The following is a 21,955-nucleotide window of genomic DNA, read 5'->3' on the forward strand; positions in this document are numbered from 1 at the left end:
TCTTGCAAGGTATTTTGTAGATGACGTTCGTTTTGCTTGTTGTCTGTATAGGGTCTTTTAAGTTCATTAGCTGCTGTTTTAGTGTGTTGGTGGGTTTGTGGGCCACCCTGATACCAAGGGGTCCGGGACTCAGACCCCTTGGTATCAGGGTGGCCCACAAACCCACCAACACACTAAAACAGCAGCTAATGAACTTAAAAGACCCTATACAGACAACAAGCAAAACGAACGTCATCTACAAAATACCTTGCAAGAACTGTGACAAACACTACATTGGACAAACTGGCAGAAAGCTAGCCACCAGGATACATGAACATCAGCTAGCCACAAAACATGACCCACTATCACTCGTATCCTTCATACAGATGAGGAAGGACACCACTTTGATTGGGACAACACATCCATCCTAGGACAAGCCAAACAGAGACATGCACGAGAATTCCTAGAAGCATGGCATTCCAACCGGAATTCCATCAACAAACACATTGACTTGGAGCCAATCTACCATCCCCTGAGAAAAAGAACAGGAAATGACAGCACCAACCCAAGGAAACCTAACCAGATAAATAGAAAGCGGGACATAACACCAGCGCTTCGTCGGAGGCTCACTGATGATGTTACCTAGAATGGTGACGAAACGTCTGAAAACTAACCTTCCAGCTCAGCGAGCAAACTCACATCCAGAACCTCAACCTGAGCTACAAATCTTCTCAAAACTCGCTAAATTTATTTCTCAATTTCCGGTTTTGTGTGTGTGTGTGTGTGTGTGTTGGGGTGCCGGGGACGGGGACAGAGAGTTTGGGCAGTTTGTAGTACCATTGTAATAAGTGATCAAGCCTTTCTTATTTCTCATTTCCACTCAAATAACTTCCCTGGATGTATCTCAGGAATATCCTTAGTACAGCCATTATGTTATTCTCAATTAAATTCCCACTCCCTCTCCTGTCTTGCCCCTCTTTCTACCCTTCCTATAGCATCTATACCCAGGAACATTGAGGCACATCTGTTTATTGCTATGATATTCCCAATCCCATGGTCCTAACCATGACAAGTTCATCTGCCTTACCTGTTAGGCCTCTCACATTAACTTAAACTGCATTTATATCAATCGGTTGTGCCCAGAGTCTGATTTTTTCCTGACTGTTTTGATATGCTCCTTTCCCCAACTGTACCAGTCTCAGACTGTTCTGCTCTCAGTACCTCCTTTCCCCACCTCCTCATTACTAGTTTAAATCATCCTAAGCAGCTCCAGCAAATTCCCCACCAGGAAGCAATCCCTTCTAAATCAAGTGAAATGTGTCCCTCTTATAGGGGTCACTTCTATCCCAGAAGTAACTCCAATGATTCTTTGCTGCACCAACTTCTCAGCCATACATTCATCTACTCCATCCTCTTGTTCCTACCCTCACCAACTCATGGTAGTGGGAGTAATTCAGAAGTTACTACCCTTGAAAACCATCTTTTAACTTCCTGCCTTTCTGTACACTTTTTTCAGAATCTCATCCTTCTCCCTCCTATGTCATTAGTTCTAAATGTGTACAATGACTGCCTGCTTGGTCACTCTCCCCTTTGTTTCTGGTACCTTATTGCACATGCATGCTTTTTGCGCCACCTAGTGGCATTTGCCATCTTTTAAAAAAAGGCTTTGACTTTTCAGAAATTCCTGCAAAGGTTATTGGTTCTCCTCAGTTTCCTACCTAGGAGAATGATCTGCAAAATTCTGGTAATTTTTTTTCCCCCACAGACTGACATTTCTAAGAGAAAAAAGGTACATTTAAAATATATTCTTTCACAGAATTTGGCATTACTGACAACGCCAGCCTTTGCTGCCCATCCCTAAATGCCCTTGAACTAACCAGTTAAGAGCCGAGCACAGCACTGTGGGTCTCAAGTTACATAGTTTAGCTTCTAAGTGAAGATTTCCTTCTCTAAAATGTCACTGAACCTGAAATATTAGCTCTGCTTTCTCTCCACAGACGCTGCCACACCTGAGTTTTTCCCCAGCATTTTCTGATTTTGTACCCGAGTCCCTTGCCCGAATGAGGTGGTTCAGCAGCAAATTAAGCTAGAAAGTGATTCTTCACAGCTCTATAAAAGAGGATGCAAGTTCAATGAGAGGGAGACTACTCGAGTGAAATCATTTGCAATTGAGTATATCTGGGAATTTGGTTTGAATTGACAATTCAATGCAGAGGGGCAAAGAGGTGATTTAATTTACTGCAAAAAGGCTGAGGGGGGAGTCTGGTAGAGTGCAAGAGAGGTGATTTTTTTCTTCTTTTCCTTCAGTTTATTGGTGGGTAAGAAATTAATATTATGAACTCTCTCAAATTGATGAGAATTAAAAAAAGCATCTTTTTTAAAAAAATGTCCAAAGTGTGCTAATGTTTAAAATTGAGAAACATAGGAATAAGGGAAAATCAGTGCCAATACAGTAATAAGTAATCCAAAGCAAAATGATGCTCAACGTAAGAGAAGTACACTTAAGATTTGACAGCTCAGTTCAGCTGAATGGAACACGTGACCTGTCACTTGTGAGAAATCAACAACCCCACCAATGTTCTAGATGACCAGTCAGAATCCCTATCGTGTTGAATGGCCTGCTTCCACACATCCAGTCGACACTGGCCCTCCGAAGAGCATCCCACCCAAACCCTATAATCCTGTACTTCCCATGGCTAATCTATCTAGCCTGCACATCCCTAAATGCTATGGGCCATGTTGCATGGCCAATCCACTGAACATGTGCAGATGTGGTGCCAGATGCAGGAAGCTGAACTCCAGGATTCAGAGATCAGGTGGCAGCAACAGTCACTGTAGTGCATCTACAAGGTACAGAATTACAGGCATAGCACATTCAGAAAAGTGGCCACACCACAGCTTAAGGGCCTGGAGTCACAAAAGGTGACCACTAGACAAGAGTTCCCTGGGGTTCCACTCTCAAATTGGTGTGTGTTTTGGAAGGTATTGAAGGTACCACTTCCTCAAGTGAGTGCAGTTGATGCCACATTTGTGGCACTACCAGCAGCTCTGTTTTACAAAAAGGAGAAGAGAAAGAAAGCAACAGCAGTGGTGATGGCAATTTGTCAATTACGGAAACAGTCTGATGTGTCGGTGGCCACAGATGTAACTCCAGGATGTTATGTTACCTCCCTAGTACCATGGTCAACGAGTAGCTGCAGGAGATTTTTCTGGAGGAGGGTGAATGGCCAGATGTCAGGGTCTATTTTGGGTACCAATGACTTATTACGATGAGGGGAATGTGGTCCTACAAGCAGATTTAGGGACATAGGTAGAAAATTTGCAAGCAGGATCTCAAATGTAGCCATCTCCCAATAACTTGCAGTGCCATATGCAAATGAGTAAGGTAGAAGGATAACGTAAATGAAAAGGTGAGTGGAAAGACAGTGCAGGAAGAAGGCTTTAGATTCCTGCGATACAGACTGCCATGAATGGCATTAAGCCAGACAGACTGTGCTTGAATAGAGTTGGGATGGAGTTCCTTCTGGGTCTTTTTGCTAGTGCTGTTAGGAAAGCTTTAAAAACTAACCTGGTAGAGGTGTGTAAAGCAAAAGAGAATACTAGCGAATACAAGGAATCACAAAAAAAACTTACAGAAAGATAGCTTAGAAAATAAATTTAAAAATGACGTCAAAGTTGAACGAGAAAGTATTGAAATCTAACTCAGGGTTACTACGTGTGTGCATGTATGTGAATGTACTGAGTACTTGAACTAAGATTGGTGAGTTACAGGTGCAGATTGCTGTGTGTGAAAATGATGTGTTAACAGAAAATGGCTCAAGGGAAGGCGAGATTGCATATTAAATAGCCCCGCAGGTTGCAGGAGTTCAGAAGAGATAGAAGGAAGAAAAGGAGTAGAGATGGTTGCATTGGTCAAGGATGGCAACACGGTGCTGGAGAAAAAGGATATCTCAGAGCATTCAAAGACCTCAATTTGGCTAGAGCTAAGAAACAAGAAGGTGCAATAATATAGACCACCAATTAGTGTTAAAAACAGAGCATCAAATTTGCAAGAAAATTACAAAGCGATGTCAACATTATAATTATAATGGTGGTGGGGGGGGGGGGGGGGGAAAGAGAGGCAACCAGGACTTATACTTGAATAATCAAATGCCTAGCAAATATTCCTCTATTTTGTTCAGGAGAATGAACTGCAGAAGTACATGTCCAGTCCACTAAGACAGGCTGCAATGTTAGTTGGACCCAGTTCTTGGAAATGAGATGGGCCAAGTGGATCAAGGGTCACTGGATAACACCTAGGGGACAATGTTCAATGCCTGTGCTAAACCTTTACAATACATTGCAAAAATCAAAAGGGTAACACAAATAAAACCAGAGTTCCCTGAATGACAGAAGAAATTAGGATAAAGAAAAAGTGCACTTCTGACAAGCATCAGCTAGAAAGTATAATTGAGAAATCAGGAAGAACACAGAAGGTTCAGCAGAGATGTGAAAAAGCATTTTAGAGAAGCAACAGTGGCAAAAGGAGGAACTGGGCTGACTGGGACCAAAAAGAGGAATTTCAACCTGCAGGCAAGTGGACTGTATTTGCATCCGTCTTTACGAATGAGGTAGGTGCTAACCAGACCACACCGACAAGAACCTGTCATAAGAAAGGTTGAAAATTGATAAAGAAAAATGTTGGATAGACTGTTAGTCCTACAGTTGACAGGGCACTAGGATCAGATATGACACATTCAGGTTATTGAAAGGTCATAGATAAAACTTCAGTGCAGAAAATGATGATGTGAACATAGATAGACACTAAAATACAAGGGATAGAAAGAACATAATTCTAAAAAGAGGATGCAGACCCAGTGGGACCTGGGTGTAGAGCTATACAGATCACTCTTTACGTGAAGAGTGCTCATAATAAATTATACTGGGCTTCATTAATAGGACCATAGAGCAGAAGAGCAAGGGAGTGAGGCCAAGCTTGCATTAGACCGCAGCTAAAGGTTTGTGTATAGTTTTACGCATTATACAATGGGAAGGATGCAAACACATTACAAGGGTAGCATAGTGGTTTATAGAAGTGGTTCCAGGAATGAGAAACGCGTAGGTAGGAGAGGCTGGCACCGTTCCCCTGAACAGAAGGTGGCCAGAAGGAGATCTGAGAAAGAGTTACAAAATTATGAAAGGGCTGGATAGAGTAGATATAAGAAAATGATCACACTGATAAAAAGGTCAAAATGAGACAGCACAGATTTAATATGATTTGTAAAAGAAGCAAATGTGAGGTGAGGAATAATCTTACAATGAGTGATTTGAGTCTGGAAGATACTAACTGTAAGTGAGTTGAAATGATTCAATTCAGACACTGGATGCCAAATTAAATATAAACAAGGGCACAGGGAAAAGGAAGATGGCACTAAAACACGACACTTACTTGGAACCAGTGCGGAGACATTGGGCCAAATGAGCATCCTTCTATACCATAACATTCCTTATTCTGTGGGACTTGGACACTTATTGCCCTTAGAGAAGATAATGGGCTGGCTTCTTGACATGCTTTAGTCCTTGGGTTGTAGGGGCAGCTACAAAGGAAGTTCCATGATTTTGACTTACTGGCAGTGAAGGAACTGCAATAAAATTCCAAGTCGGGAAGACGTGTGACTCGGACGGGAACTTTGAAATTGGGCATTCCACACATCTGCTAACATCTTGTGTATTAAATGTTAAAAATTACACTGATTAAGAATGTAATCCAAAACGGCATAAAAAGTGAAGTTATCAAAGTATGTTTTTAAAGCATCAGGAAAAAAGTCGAGAACACTATGATAAAAAGGAATTTTGACTTAAAGGTTACTCAATAAATCTGCTGATCACTCATATGTGGAATATGCAGCTTTGTCATATTGTCTCAAAATTTACCATGAGCAATGTCAAAAGATGTCCTATTTTAAATAAAAATCATGCATGCAGCATTCAGATTGGTTGCGTGCAAAGCTATAGTCATAATTTCTGCCTTACCTGTCTATTTACTTGTGCCAAACTTAAACTGATGTCTTTTGCCTCAGTTTTCCCACCTTATCCCCAAGGTTTATAGTGCTGTTTTTCACAACAGCATCTGCCTTTTGAGTATTTAGATACAGGTAGATCAATGAGCTATATTATTTTCACTCCCAAGCCCCCAAGACCACTTTTTCTTTCCTTCGAATGCCATCAGAACATTTTGCCCTTTGCTCCTTTCACGTAGTATTTAGTACCACATCTGAAAAACTTACACATACATTTTACTTCCAACAGATGCCATTTAACATGTTATGAACTTGGAACAAAAGTTGTTGCCCACAGTAAACAGCGCATCATTTTCTGCATTTCGCTCCTGCTTTGTGGCACCCCCACCCCCAACACTGATTCACCAAGAATGTAAAAATTTCCCAGTTGCTGCCAAACCAATTACAGGACTGTAGAATGTTTAGTTTTCCCTTTTAAAAACTCCAAATCCCAATAAACATTTCAGAAGCACAATTACAGTACGGTACTGAAGGCCAGAACAAGCTTATATTTCATAAGATGATGCCAAATGCTTTCCTGTGTATTATTCATGTTTTCTCCTTTCACTTAAAGCTTCCTGAAACCTTTTTGAAGATTACAAAGGAACTCAAAATGAAAACTGCAGAGTAGTACATTTATTTAGCACCGTTTTATGGCCATGTTGGATATAAAAAGCTATACTCCAAACCCTGTGAGCATATATCATAATTCTGCTTAAAAACCATAAAACAGCACAAAATAAAATTCATGAATAGACTATTTGCTCATGTATGATAGAAAATTGTTCAATTCACCATAACGTACTTCTCAACACCTTCTGATCATTTCATTGTCGCAGTATTACATTAGGCTCACAAGTTTACTTGACAAATATCTACTGTCTGGAATTTGTTCCATCTAAGTTGCATTCAAACAATCTTAAGAATAAACAATACCTCCTAAGTTTATTAATTAGATTTTGAGAAGAGTCATCACCTCCAGTCACTTACCACAGTCAGCAACATTGTGAAAGAGCAGATGCTAGAAGGTCACCAGAACAGTAACATGATAGAGCTTGATGCTGATTGTACATGCAAAGAAACTCCACTCTCAGCACCATTAATAATAAAAGTTCACTAAGGGCAAAATAATAACTCAAAGTAATGAGAAAATTACAATAACAAGCAAGTTTATTGCTTTATCATAATACAGAACATTGACAGACCAGAAAATACCCATTGGTTCATTCACCCTGTTCCACACGTAGCATTTGAAAAATAACCAAAGATGGTGCCTGTGGAACAAAAAATAACACGTCCAGTTTCTTGATTGCACTTTCTGCATGGCTGGTAAGGTTTAACATATGATTTATTATAGTTTAAATGCTGCTACCTCCATAAGTAAGTTATCAGTCCACCTTGAAAAGGGAAAGATGAACAGGTGCATTCATAGTTAGGGTTTAAAACAACTTAAAATAAGAAAAATGAAGTTTTACAATTCAGTAGAGAGACCTTAGTAACTGGATACTAAATTGTAACTTGACATTACTAGATTTGTTTTAAACCCTTAGTGGCTACAATGAGGTATTTATAAACAGAACAGAAATACAAATAAATACATTTGATAAAAGAAAACAGTTCCTAGGATGTGCAACATATTTCTGCAACATCTATATTTAATAAAGTATATGACATTATTGGTATTTAAGATCTATTCTATTGACAGGAAACCACATTTACAGATTTCATAATTTGAAATTACAGGATACGTAGATAAAAGAGCTAATATATGCGTTACCATACAGAACTTCCACTAATTCTTATGCAAACGCCCATTTTCCCCAATCGAGTGAAAAAATATTCGTTTAAGCCCATTCTCATTTTCCTTTTGCAAGGTGTCATAATTTTATGGGAGTTGAGTTATTTGCAGAGAATTAAGAATCTTATTAGTAGAAATAGATATTCATGGAGGTGCAGTGGAGACTCATTTTCTTTACTGAAGAGCTATTGTCATAGGGGAGGCACGAGCTCCCTTTTATGATTTTAGGGCAAGTGAGAGAAGACTTAGAGACCAAGCAATTGAATACAAAGTCTTTGTTTCAAACAGTTGAACATATTTCTGCTGTTTCCTGAAAATATCAACAGCTATTAAGCTCTTCAGATATTCAGAAAAAAACTATTTCTTACATTGTATGAACAATTTAAACATTCAACAAGCTTATTTCAAATGCGCAACCAGATGCACCTTTCTGTTGTCACACTGAGTTTTGGTTCTGAAAAGAAAAGCATGTACTCAAAAAAAAACCAATATGCCACCTTCTCGAAAACAAAATGAGCAACAAGTAATGACAGCAAAAACGCATGAAGGAGAACCATTTACCACAATTTCAGCACTGTAACTGTCAGGTTTATACATACAAGGGTGACCCACTGGCACAAGTATTGCATTACTATGCTTAAAAAAAACAAAAAGAAATATATTAAACCAGAGTGTGTTTTAAATTCACCAGCATGGAAAGAAATTTAGCTTTCAAAATATACAGCTCCTTTCACTCCACAAGTATACTTCTTTTCCGTACATTTCTACCAAATATCACAAAATGAAATTAAAGAAGAGAACAGAATCAAATTTATCAACTCATTTATACTACTGGAACATACTAACAGATATTTTTCTACTTTTAACTTTGATGCTGAAATACTATTATTGTCAGATTCAATATTTAAAAAAAGAATGTTGACTGCCAAATATTAGTCATCACAGTCTGTAAAATAAACATGTACTGCATGAAATGTCATAGAATGTACTTCAAAACATGGGCCATAGAATTACAGAGCAGAATGAATTATGATCAAACCTCACGAGTGTTCACTGGTCAAGAATAACCCTTCACGGAACCACAAAATTACAATTCTTCGATAATTCTTCAAAATGAACTTCATGATATTCTAATTCCTGTTCACCTCTGCAGATAATCTTAGTTCAAGACAGAACATTTAAAAAACACCACTAAATTACAGTAATTTCAACTGCATGAAGTTATCCTAGAATTGCAAACTGTCAATGGGAAGAGATCATTATATGGAACTGGAAAAAATGATTAGAATTGCCCTAAAGGAGCAAAACAAAAAAGCTTATTCTATTAACCAAGCACGAAATTGCTCTCCATGCGTCTTCATTAGTACACCCTATTTTTGACTGCTTCGTCTTTGGTTATCATGTCTTCAGGTGTTCAAGGTTAAGCTCTTGTGTACTTTCCCTAAACCTCTTCATTTCTCCAGCTCTTGGGTGTTTGACTTAATATTGCGTTGTGTGGTTTGGTTTCATGTTTTGTTTTTATAATCCTTCTCTGAAGTATCTTGGCCACTTTATTCTGTTAAGACGACACAAAAATTGCTGTAATCACTAACTATCATCAGTACAATGTGGCCGTGTTTCCAGGATGGGGGATGGGAATAGAACCACTATATGCTGTCTGTCAGAACAGGAAAGTTCCACCAAGAAAATTCTCTGTCTACCTTCAAATATTGCAGGCTAGAACTGGTATGAATAATTGCCACCTTTCAGGTATAAAATGGTTCACAAACCATATCAACTTAGCCAGTTGTCAATTATGTTGGTCCCTCCCTTATTTCAAGCATATTTAAACCTCTGACAAATGTGTTAATGTAGGGACTCAATGCGTGCCAAACTATTTTTTGAAATTCTTACTTAATGAATGTGGCAGATATTGAGTTTAACTTGCTCAGGATTCCATAGACATTAAAATTGCATACTGAGAAAAATTAAAAACAAGCCTTCTTGCAGAATGTTTCCCCCAGCTACAAAATCATTGTTGCTGCCTTGTTGCAAACACAACAAATACTGCTCCTTTCCTTCTCCTAGATCTTACCAGCAGGGCAAAGGAGTCAGCCCAAAGAATCACTCAATTACTAGAGTTCAAGTCAAGGCGCAACCAACATCAGCATCTCATGCAACTATTAAGCTGAGACCCAACAGCCAATTTCATTCAATCCTTGGACCTCTCAAAGGGTACACCAACTACGTAATTAGGCCTAAACTAAACATCCACCCTGAAAACTATAGTTAAGAAATAAAATGCTACATTGTCAGCACAAGTTGCAAACTTCAGTGAAAGTTAAGAATGTCAGTTGTCACTTAAGCATCTAATTGGCATTCTAAATCTTGATAGTAATTTAAAATTGCCAAGTTTACTGAAATGAACACCATATTTTGTGATAACCCAACTCAGGGAAAAAAACTGCCCTTGCAAACAGGTAGTTCCAAATAAGCATTCTTCAACAGAGAGGACTGTCACAGCTGAAACACTATGACCACCAGATTCAATTCTCAGAACTGCTTTAAAAAAAGTGCTAAAATGTACAGGTACAAAAATAATTTAAATGAGTAAGAGAATACTATGCTTTATCATTATGGGGCTGGAATTCAAATAGGTTGAAGTTATACTGCAGTTGCATAAGGCTCTGGGCAGCATACCTCAGGAAATGATTAAATTATGAAGGAAGATTACATTTACAGGAAAAAAAGCCAGTCTATGCAATGAAGAAGGAACAATCTGATCAAGTTATTTGAAAATAATGTTAGCTTTTAAAAATAAATAATGTATCTCCACACATTGAGACCTAGGTCTCTGCTCCCCACTCTAACTGGATTCTCGACTTCTTAACCAACAGAATGTGGTAAGGATAGGCAACAACACCACCTCCTCGATAATCCGCAAGACTGTGTACTCAGTTCCCTACTATACTTGTTATACATACACTACTGTGGCCAAATTCAGCATCAAATCAATTTACAAGTTTGCTGATAACACCATGGGTGTAAGTTGGATCTCAAACAAGAATGACACACAGTACAGGAAGGAGACAGAGTGCGCAGTGGCATGATGTAAATCAATGTCAGCGAAACAAAGCAGTTGATCATAGACTTCAGGATGTAGAGTGGAGGGCATGCCCCTGTCTGCATCAACGGTGCTGAGGTGGAGATGGTTGACATCATCATGTTCACGAAAGTGACAATCACCAATCTGTTTGAGTCCATCCATGTTGAAACTATGGTCAAGAAAGCACAACAACGCCTCTACTTCTTCAGGTAGTTAAGGAAATTCGGCATATCTATAAAGACTTTCAAATTCTTATAGATGCACCACAGAAAGCATCCTATCTAGAGCATCACAGCATGCTAGGGAAACTGTTCTTCCCAAGATCGCAAGAAATTAGAGTCATGAGCACAAACCTGGTCCATCTTGCAAATCAGCCTCCCAACCATTGATTTCATCTATACTTCTCCACTGCATTAGGAAAGCGCCCAACATAATCAAAAACTCCTCCCACCACAAGTTATAGTCTTTTCCGCCCTGCTCTATGAGGAAAAATATATAAAAGTTCGAATATAAATTTGAGAAGATTCAAGAACAGCTTCTTCCTCACTGCTTTCAGTCTTTTAAATAGACCTCAAACGTCAGTATTGATCTCTCTCTGCACCTTCTTGGCAACTCTAACATTGTATCTTGCACATGTTCTGTTATCCTGATACACTTGTATAGTATGATCTGCCTCCAAAAGTAGTAAGACAACACTTTTCACTGTACGTTGGTACACATGACAGTAATAAACCAAATAACGAAATATTTCATGGAAATTATTCTTCGAAAAATTCAGACCAGGCCACATGATGTTAAAGTTAGAGCTGGTACATTCAGGAGATGCAGGAAGCACATCATCACATAATGCGTTGCGGAGATCTCCAATTTCTTCCCTGCCAAAAAGCTGTTCAGCCTAGGTGAATGCAGTATTTGAAACTAAGATTCACAGATTCTTGATAGATAAAGGATATAGAAGCAAAATAGCCCAATTGAATGGTATAAAAGCTTGCATGGCTGAATGATCTCTTATTGTTCCTACATAAACTACGGAAATATCTAGATATGAGGTATCCTTAAGATAAGGGAAAGTTTTGGCCATTAATTTTCCTGCCTTTTTACCTCCATATACTGTAAATAAATGCTATTTTCTGATTGCATTGCTTATTCCCATCTTTACAAGACGGGAATTCAATGTTGTATTTTGAAATGGAAATTAAAAAATGATACTTTTTAATTTTAATCTAAGAAAAATGAACTGTAGAATTTATATTTGACCACAGGTGACAGTGCTCAACAGGTTAACTGACAAGATGGTTAGTAAAGGTCATTAATTATTAAATAATTGTTCATCATTGGGAAAGGCAAATGCTAAGCAACAAACTAATCAATGTGCAAGGTGTTCATAGCAAACCAAAGGGACATGGGGAGATTTCCATCTCAAATCAGAAAAAAATCTTGTGCATAAACACTTAATATGTCCGAAAGTGAAAATGTTAAAAAAAACCACCCAGCACTCTGAAAATGGAGTAACGAAAACCATTTGAATCATAATGGTGTTAATATTTTCTAAATTTTTTTGGTTTTGAGGAGAATTAAATGCTCACTTTTAAAATGAAACGAGATGATTGTGAAAACTTCTCAGCTGCATTAAAACAGAAGATGCAAATAGTTTTACACTGTGCCAGGTTAGCAGCTAATTATTTTCCACTGACGAAGGAAAACTGAAGTAAAATGAATATAAAATTACGATTGATTACAACATACATATTTAAGACCGCAATATTATTGCGGAGTGTTTTTCAAAAGATGACGTTCACTGTTAACCCTTTAAACAATTCAATGGGTTTCCTGGAAAGTTTAAAATACTATCAGTCACAGTCTTCATTATTAAACACAAATCATTACATAGAATTCAAATCTGAAAACAAAATTCTCCATTCAAGGAAAGAGGGTTAATGCAGCCTGAAACAAACAAGCTCAAACAAGACAAGCTGTAGTGTCATCTTCAAAATACTGCTATATTTAGCATGTGTCAGATTAAGTTAATGAAAATATTGAAAACAAGCTTTGACAGAGTGTAGCACACCTTCCTTTCAAAATTCTGGATGCATGCTTTGGAAAGTGCAATGTCATAGTTACATCATACTCAAGAGAAGGATATCTAGATGACAATCATTATTTCCCAGTTACAAGGAATGTTTACAAACCAAGCTAAGGGCATTAATCGTTTAAATTTTGTGCAGTCCTACATGAAACTATTTTAAACAAGAAGCCAAATTTTGCTCCGAGAACATCCTATTTCATTCTTTAAAAAGATTCCATTAAAACTGAGCAGTTTGATTATTCAGACTATCAAACAACCCCTGCATACAATTTAGCTCCCTTGCAAATATAACAACTGCATTAAAAAAAAAAACTGTATTTTAACAAAAGTTAGATGGAAAACAAAGAAAGATAGCTGATTCTCTTCCTAATTATCTGTGCTTTTATCTACTTTAAGGCTCTTATTATTATGTTCTAAATCTAGAGTCCTTTAAAATGCACCAAAATAAACAGTTTTGTCAAAAAACCTTCAGTTCACCATTTATAATAGGTGATTACTAACACTGAACAACAAAAATCATTCACTTCATTACAGAAGCATTCACAATGTCTGCTGAATTTTCCTTCATTTAGGCTGGAGACCACCATTCCATTGGATATGAATTGGTGTAGGTACATTTAAAAATGTACATTGTTTATAGTCTTCATCTGTAGTGCTTTTACACAAGTACTTTATGCCAGACTACGCTGCCTTGGTTTAATCCTTGGATAAAGCTGTAAAAGGGAGAGCAAATTGTAAGCTGTGAATTGCAGGATTCAATCAACTTAAAAAGGTAACTATTTTCATAATCAACTCATACAGCAATATTATGATGCAGCTTTGAGCAAGTGGGACTTGAACCCAGATCTTCTGGCCCAGAGAAAGGGACATTACTACTGTGCCGTGAAGAGCCCTAATAAATAAAAATAAATTTGCAGTAAATTTTCTAAATTATATACTGCCCAATAGCTATGTAGGACATTAAATCCAGAACAACCCTGAGACCAGCACAGCTAAATTGTGCTAATGAATTGGCGTTGGCTGATGGAACAAAGCTCAGCGAGTGCCATCGGCTTCAAGAAGGACACAAAGAAAATTAATGGAAGAAGTACTTTCACAAGTTACATTTAGTTCTGCTTTGGTGCATCAGGGGCTGAGGGGTGGTCTTATAAAAAGTTATAAAATCATGGATCGGGTGAATAGTTAAGGTCTTTTTCCCCCAAAACTAGAGGACATAGGTTTAAGGTGAAAAGGGAAAGGTTTAAAAAGGACCCCAGGGGCAACATTTTGATGGACAGGACGGTGTGTGTATATGGAATGAACTGCCGGGGGAAGTGGTGGAGGCTGGTAAAATTACAACATTTAAAAGGCATCTGGATGGGCATGTGAATAGGAAGGGTTTAAGAGGGATATAGGTCAAATGCTGGCAAATGGGCGAGATTAATTTAGGATGTTTGGTTCGCATGGAAGACTTGGACTATAGCATCTACTTCCATGCTGTATGACTATCTTCCACCAGCAGGTCATCCAGAGCCAATAAATGTCAATGCATATTGGTGGTAATCCATTTTCACAGAAAATAAAATATAATTGCAATTATGTTATATCTCAAACTTGAACTGAACATTGAAACCACGGATAATCACAATTATCACTTTAGCTCTCCTACACTATTTTGTTTCTATCTAATATTTCACCACAGTAAATTAATACCACAAAATATAACAGGTCATTTTCTTGCAAAAACCTACACCAAGTAAGTTGCGCGACACATATCCTTCCCCATCATTTAGTCGTGCCCACCACCATTCAATCTCAGCTTCATCTTCTCGTCGGATAATTGACATACAGTCTCCTTCCTTAAAGGATAACTCATCTTCAGTTTGAGAGTCATAATCCCACAGAGCATACACTACTCCTCTGTTCATTATGCCCATTTTCTCTTGCACACCTGAAAGAAAAAGCAAACATATTTCAGTAGCTTTCCTTCTCTATCAAACCCATTTTACAGAAACATTTCCAAGGGACCTGGTATTGTGATCACAACTAGACTGTCTTAGTTCACAGATTAAGTCAAAAACCAAACACTTTTGCTGGATTACTGGAAATGAACAATAAACATGCTAAAATGCAGAAATCCAACATACTCATGCTTCGAAAAAATTAAAAACACTATCTGCTTCTGGTGTTACAGAACTATGCTGAAATACTACAATGAAATTCCAATTACATATAACTTATTGCTATTACTGGAAAAATACACATGCAAGAATTGAACATGAACATTGGAATTCCCTTAGGAAACACTCGCATTGCAAGTTCCAATTCGGTGAGAGACAGTCGTGATTCCAAATGATGGCAATAATGGGCAAGCCAGATCCTAGAGTGAGAACTGGCTTGATAGATTACAAGTTTTTTCCCCCCCCATTTACCATAGTGGTCATTGAACATATTCATAAGAGACTACCAATTGTTTTTAATAAAAGAAGATAAAAGTTTATTAAATAAAAGAAAAAAACCATACTATGCAACAACTACTTGAAACAGTCTTATGACGATCAGAAAGAAAGCATGAATTCTCTTACAACAACACGGCAGAAATCAAAACTCTGAGGGGTCACCTTGCCTTTTAGCTCAGATGGCACAATTGTCATTGTTTTCTTTTCAGAAAACTTTTTTATTCACTCAATGCTATTTCCTTTCATTATTGCCTCTTCTGGAGCCTCCGAAACAAACTGAAATCTCAACTTACTGAACACGCATTCCTTAATCCATGTCCTCAACAGCCAGATAGGATGTCTTGCTCCTCATGTCTCAAAGTCTTCTGATTCCTCAGCTTTTCTTACTGACTAAGGCACTTGGGACTTTGCTTTAGCCAAGATGGCTTGGACACTGCTAAACTAGCCAGCAGCTCGGCTAAAGCTGAACCTGTTTAATGACTATGCTTCAGGATTGCTCTGACTTGGTGTTAGTGGATTCCTGTCACAAGGCATTAAGTTATTTTTACTCTGCATTTTGTTTAACTAATGCACTGACTGTTCACCTCAAAAACTTAACCATCTCATTAAAATGCAAGTAAATCAAAAATTTCCAGGCACACCTGTATCACAGTCAAAACTCAGAATTACTTCCTCCCTCTTCCAAAACTGAAACATTAAATCAAGCAAAGCTATTAGTTTTGAAGTTGAAGAAAATGAAAGTTTCCAAGTAATATCATGAATCTTTATCACACTATAATAAAATGCCTTTTTAACAGATCCAAATTCCTATCATGGACTAGAAAATCATCAACAGGAGTCGTGCACTTGCCAAGGGAAACATGATGGACCAAGTACATGTGTGCAACTGTTCTTGATTCCTCACACAACAGTAGCAGGAGTCAGTGGGATTTTTTGAAAAAAACTGCTCGCAGTGGTGATGGCTGCCAGTGGTTCCTTTTTTAAAGAACATAAGAAACAGAAGCAGGAATAGGCCATTCAGTCCTTTGAGCCCCTTCTGCCATTCAATGAGATCATGACTCATCATCTCCTTCAAGGCCATTTTCTAGCACTTCCTTGTATTCCTAGATTTCTTTTGTAGAAATCCATTGCTATCAGTCTTGAACATACTCCAAGAATGAACCTGCAGAGTTCTCTGGGCAAGTCCAATGATTCACCACCCTGTGACTGAAGAAAAACCTCAACTCACTCCGAAATAGCCTGTGCCATATTGACAGACTGTTCCCTCGTTCTAGAGATCCCCCAACAAAAGTAAATGTTTTCTGCAGCTCCCCTATCGAGTCATTAAGAAGTTTGCATGTTTGGAGGAGATCATCACTATTGTTCTAAACCAATGATTCTCCTCACAAGAGGGTCCTTCCATCCTGGAATTAGTTTGGTGAATTTTTGCTGCATTCCCTCAATGGCAAGCATGTCCTTCTGAAGTAAGGAGGCCAAAACTATCTGTAAGTGTGGTCTGTAAAAGGATCCACTTAACTGCAGTGTGACACCTTTATTCCTACAGTCAAATCTTCCGGTGATAAAATAAGTCATAGCAAAATAAATCAAATTAAGACATTCTCCTGAACATAATGAGTCAAATGCACTCAAATCAAAGCAACTCAACTACAACAAGACCAGCTTGTGGCAAGCCTGAGCATTTTTAAAATCTACATTCACCATATGGCATTAAGCACACCTCTAGTGTGTACTGAGAGCCTACTTTGTCCATCACGTCATACCCATTTTGCTACTGTAATAAGGTCAACTTCTAGCAATGCTTATTAACCAACAGGTAGATAGTTCAGACAATCCCAAGGGTTCCTGTATAATGCTTGTTAAGAAGAGCATACCAAGTTAGAAAGAACCACGGGAACACCTCTTTCGAATCAGAAGTAGTTAATATACATGAAAACACAAAATAAGAGAATAACATGCATTGAAGTAACATATATTTGGCTGAGGGAATGTACTTAGCAATGGAAAGAGCAGAAGCTGAACAGTCAGAATTGTTGACTGAAATTGTAGAACAATAAGTCAGTCAGGAGACAACTACACCACGAAGTAGGGCGTAAGGAAGAAATGAAGAAAGGATGAAAAGCAGACAATATTAAGAAATAGAAAGGAGTAATTGCAATGATAGGCAGACACTAATTACAGCGAGGCCATAGTTGATCAGACACCATTTGGGGTGAGTCTTCGTCAACAGTGCTGATTATTATATTGGGTACACTTGATGGGAGATTGCACAGGTGCCACTACGTTCAAACTCCTATGAACATTTCTGATGCACAATGGGTCTTCAATAACTTTGCCTATAGAAAGTAAAGTGTAACTAGTATAATCTTATTGTTTAAGAAATGTCATCATATACAGGTTCTGGTTTTCAAATTTAAGTCTGTATGAATACAAAAGGACTAACAAATTCTGCAAATACTGCTTATACAAACACAAGAACAGCATTCCAGGACATGAGCATAATATGAAAATGTCAAAGTAACATTCCAACAAATACCACAACACATACCATATAGAAATTGAGAGCACTGGATATAGCCCTCCTCCATTTCCTCACATTTATCAGCAGCAGTCTGCAGATCACTGTAGGTTGTAGCAAAAACTGCTGCCCCAGATTCAACTAGGAATTTGCAAACTTGCACATTATTGCAGGAGGCTGCACAATGCAAAGGGGTCCTAAAGAAGGAAATCCAAAGTTGGTGACATTCAGTAAAATCAAACATGTTTTAAAGATTCATTTTTGTCACAAGCTTTTGCTCAATCTGGAAGAATAGGAAGGTTGGTCAGGATTCTTACCACAGCCATCATGAACAGCAACTGGAATCATCAGATGAGACATATTGAATTATTCTTAATCAGAGTGATGCACAGAGCGCCCATTGCGCATCAGGTGGCTCAATCCAATTAATGCTACTCTCCTGCTTTTTGTCCCCAATAGCCCTGAAAGAAAACTTCATGTATATACCCAATTTCTTCTTCAATGTTACCACTGAATCTACTTCCACCGTACTGCCATTCATTCCAGATCACCCCAGTGAAACACTATTTCAAAATTCATTCTGGTCTGAAACAAAGGAGGACACTACTACCTTAATTGTCAATTTTAATTACAATGTTTTAAATTGCCAATTATCTGGTACTTCAGTCCACATATACAATGGAGTACCACCTTGCTCTGATTACTCCTTTCAGTTGCTTCAAATGAATTCTATCAAGCCGCTCAAACACACTTTGCCTCTAGCAAAACTTGACGACTTTTATGTTTATACTTTGCCTTGGGTGATCTGAAAGTTTCCCAATCACTGACGTTAGGCTGACTGACAGGTCATTGCTAGGTTTACTTCCTGTTTTTGAACAGGGACTTAACATTTAAAATCCTCTGCTGGCTTGGCAACATTCTCAAAAATCAAGAAAAACTCAAAGATTGTCATTAGAGACCTTGCAATCACTACCCTTATGTCTCTCACGTACCTAGAATGGATCCAATCGAATTTTTCCACCTTTGTTTTGGCTCGTGCGATATAGATATTGTTGGCTAAGCCAGGATTTATTGGCCATCCCTATATTCCTGCAGGAAGGTGAACTACCTTCTTGAATCACTGTAGTTCTTGTGATAGAGGTACCAACAATATTACTAGGGAAGGAATTTCAGGATTTTGACCCAGCAACTAAAGAGAATGGCAACACATTTCCAAGATAGGACAGTGTGTGAACTGGAGAGGAACTTGCTGGTGGTGGTGTTCCCATGCACTGATTATCTTTGTGCTTTACATGGCAGAGGTTGCAGATTTGGAATGATGCCTTTGAAGGTACATCTTGTAGATGGTACACATTAATTGTATTGGTGGTGGACGGATTAAATGCTTGTAAGGTGCCAATTAGGGTGCTCCTTTGTCCTAGATAACGTGACGTTGAGTGTTGTTGGAGCTGCATTCATTCAGGCAAGTGGGGAGAATATGATCGTACTCCTGACTTGTACCTTGCAGACGGTGAACAGACTTTGAGGAGTTAGGAGGAGTGTTACTTGTCACAGAATTCCGAGCCTCTGACCTGCTCTTGGGCCACAATACTTATATAGCTAGTTCAGGTGTGTCTTTATGAGAGCAAACAATAATGTTGATGTACCAGTAAAGGAGAAGACAGTTGATACACTGGATAGGATAAACAAAGAAAGGAGCGTTCAAAAGATTGGTAACCCTATGGCCAAACACTTCCAGCTATTTCAACTCGCCTCCATCAGAAGGTCTCAAGTTGGTTGTTACAGTTTGGTGTAGACATACTCAACTCTTGACTAGACTTTAAAGTATTTATTTAGTATTCAGCACTGTTCTCTGTATTCTCTTCTTTAAGATCCCTAACCACCCTATTCTTCTTGTGATGACCTTTTTACAGTATTGCAAATTATGAGAGACTTTTGAGTTTTTGTGGCAGTCCGATAATCTATTTGATAGTCTACCTTGCTCCTTTTATCCTTTATTTGATCTAAACTTGCACTTCATTTATTCAGCATGGTAATAATTTGACCAGGGTCTCTTCAGTTCTTTATAACAAATGATATGCAATTTCCCAAACCCAAACATATGGCCTCATGCTCCTATATTAACCTTTTATTGCCATGTCAGAATCCGTGCTGTATAACTTTGACTATGAGATCACTTACTTTAACCTAATTTGAATATTTTTCCTGTCAATATTTTTATGAGTGCAAATATATCTATGTTTAGGCTACACTGTACTTTTCTTAAAAGAAAAGTCAAGACAAAGTAGGGGTTTGTCCTTGAAGTTAATACAGAGCATAGAAACTTAAACTGCTATTTAAAGGTGATTCAGTAATTAACAGAAGTCAGTACTTCAAGACAAAAGAATAGGCTTTTAGCTTCACAACATTGGAACGATTCCAGAAAACCTGTCACAGTAACAGAAGAGCACACATCCTTGCAAAAAACAGGTGGAACTGGAACTCTCAAGTACACTTGTAATACAGCTGATTAACCAAACGGTGTGTGTTTTGGACCCTCATCCCGCCCCCTTGACCTATCTGTCCTCCCCGGACTGACCTATCCCCTCCCTACCTATACTCTCCTCTCCACCTATCCTCTCCGCTATCCATCTTTGGTCGGCTCCCCCCCTCTCCCTATTTATTTCAGAATCCTCTCCCTATCCTCCTTTTCTGATGAAGAGTCTAGGCCTGAAGCGTCTTTTTTGTGGTCCTAAGATGCTGCTTGGCCTGCTGTGTTCATCCAGCTCCACACTTTTATCTTGGATTCTCCAGCATCTGCAGTTCCCCATTACCTCTGATAACTTTGTGAAAAGCATGCAACTAATGAGCTCAAATGTTGGTGGTTTTATTTTCTCTCCCAAAATGAGAATCAAAAAGTTTACATGATTAAATTAGAAACTCCACAATTTTTGACAATGTACACAGAAAATAAGACGGCCCTAGGTACACAGGTTAAATTACATTTTAGTGAAACAAGCTTTTACTTCTCCTACCAAATTTGACGTGCATACAGAGGAACAAATCTAAAAAAAGTACAATTGTGGATCCATTGGAAAATTCAACTTTTCAGCATTAACAGTTGGCTTCTAAGCATCTAACTATTAAAATGTGGGTTTTATTATCTGGAATTGCTTAATAGTAGAAACAGGCATTTAAACCATGTTACATGTTTTCTGATAAAATGTTATAAGTGCATAAAAGTTACTTATGTACATTTTCAACAATGAACAGACATCACGAATGCATCAGGAGACAACTTAATTAACAAGGAAAAGAACTGTGTTGTCAGATTTACTGAACAAAGAATATGAATCTATTTGTGAAACAATGCCACCATCTGTTCATAATGGTCAATTTTGCAACAATTGTAACCATAAAATGAATGGGATGTGAGAGAGAATAACTGAAGGAAAACTCAAAATCAAATGCAATAATTCAAAGAATTATTTTTCCCAAGTTTATTTCATGAACCATATTCTGTAGGATTATTGTGAAACACAACCTACTGTTGAGGAATTTGATGTAATTCTGTTAAGCTATTGAGTTTTCTAAGAAGGAAGAATTTTGAGAAACGGTCCCTCAATTCATTGAAAAAACATTCACCAGTTGTTGCACAAAAATTGGCTATTATGCATTTGGAATTAAATAACGCTGTGACTCAACAAACTTCAAACGTATTTATGTTACAACTCACCATCCATCGCTATCTGCTGCATTGACATTCACCCCAAACTGTACTAAGAACTTAACAATTTCTGTGTGACCTGCACAGACAGCATTATGTAGGGCTGTAATTCCTTCATCATTTGGTTGGCTAGGATCTTCCACCTATATAAAAAAAACTCCAGCAGATTACAAACAATAATGGGCTGATTTTTTAAACCATTCATAAAAAAAACTGGCAGATGGTACAACCACTTTCCTTAATAACAAATGCAGTGTTCCTAGGTTACATACATGACATCTTGAACAATTTCCAACACTATTCAACCAAA

The 21,955-nt window shown here is 38.0% G+C and overlaps 1 protein-coding gene across 3 annotated transcripts in view; it reads right to left on the minus strand.

The window, feature by feature from the left end:
• Window positions 1–7,169: 7,169 nt before the first annotated feature.
• The window catches only part of LOC125454761 (apoptosis-stimulating of p53 protein 2-like), an 81,168-nt gene continuing 66,382 nt past the window's right edge, over window positions 7,170–21,955 (minus strand). For all 3 annotated transcript variants that reach the window (XM_059648629.1, XM_059648628.1, XM_059648626.1), the window contains 4 exons: window positions 21,655–21,788; window positions 17,970–18,136; window positions 14,717–14,916; window positions 7,170–13,699 (listed from right to left, as the gene is read on the minus strand). In XM_059648629.1, the coding sequence (XP_059504612.1) occupies window positions 13,658–13,699; window positions 14,717–14,916; window positions 17,970–18,136; window positions 21,655–21,788 (543 nt within the window). In that variant the 3' untranslated portion in view covers window positions 7,170–13,657. The remainder of the gene's footprint in view (window positions 13,700–14,716; window positions 14,917–17,969; window positions 18,137–21,654; window positions 21,789–21,955) is intronic.

This window comes from Stegostoma tigrinum, chromosome 9 (assembly GCF_030684315.1).
Source record: "Stegostoma tigrinum isolate sSteTig4 chromosome 9, sSteTig4.hap1, whole genome shotgun sequence".
NCBI classification, from domain to species: Eukaryota; Metazoa; Chordata; class Chondrichthyes; order Orectolobiformes; family Stegostomatidae; genus Stegostoma; species Stegostoma tigrinum.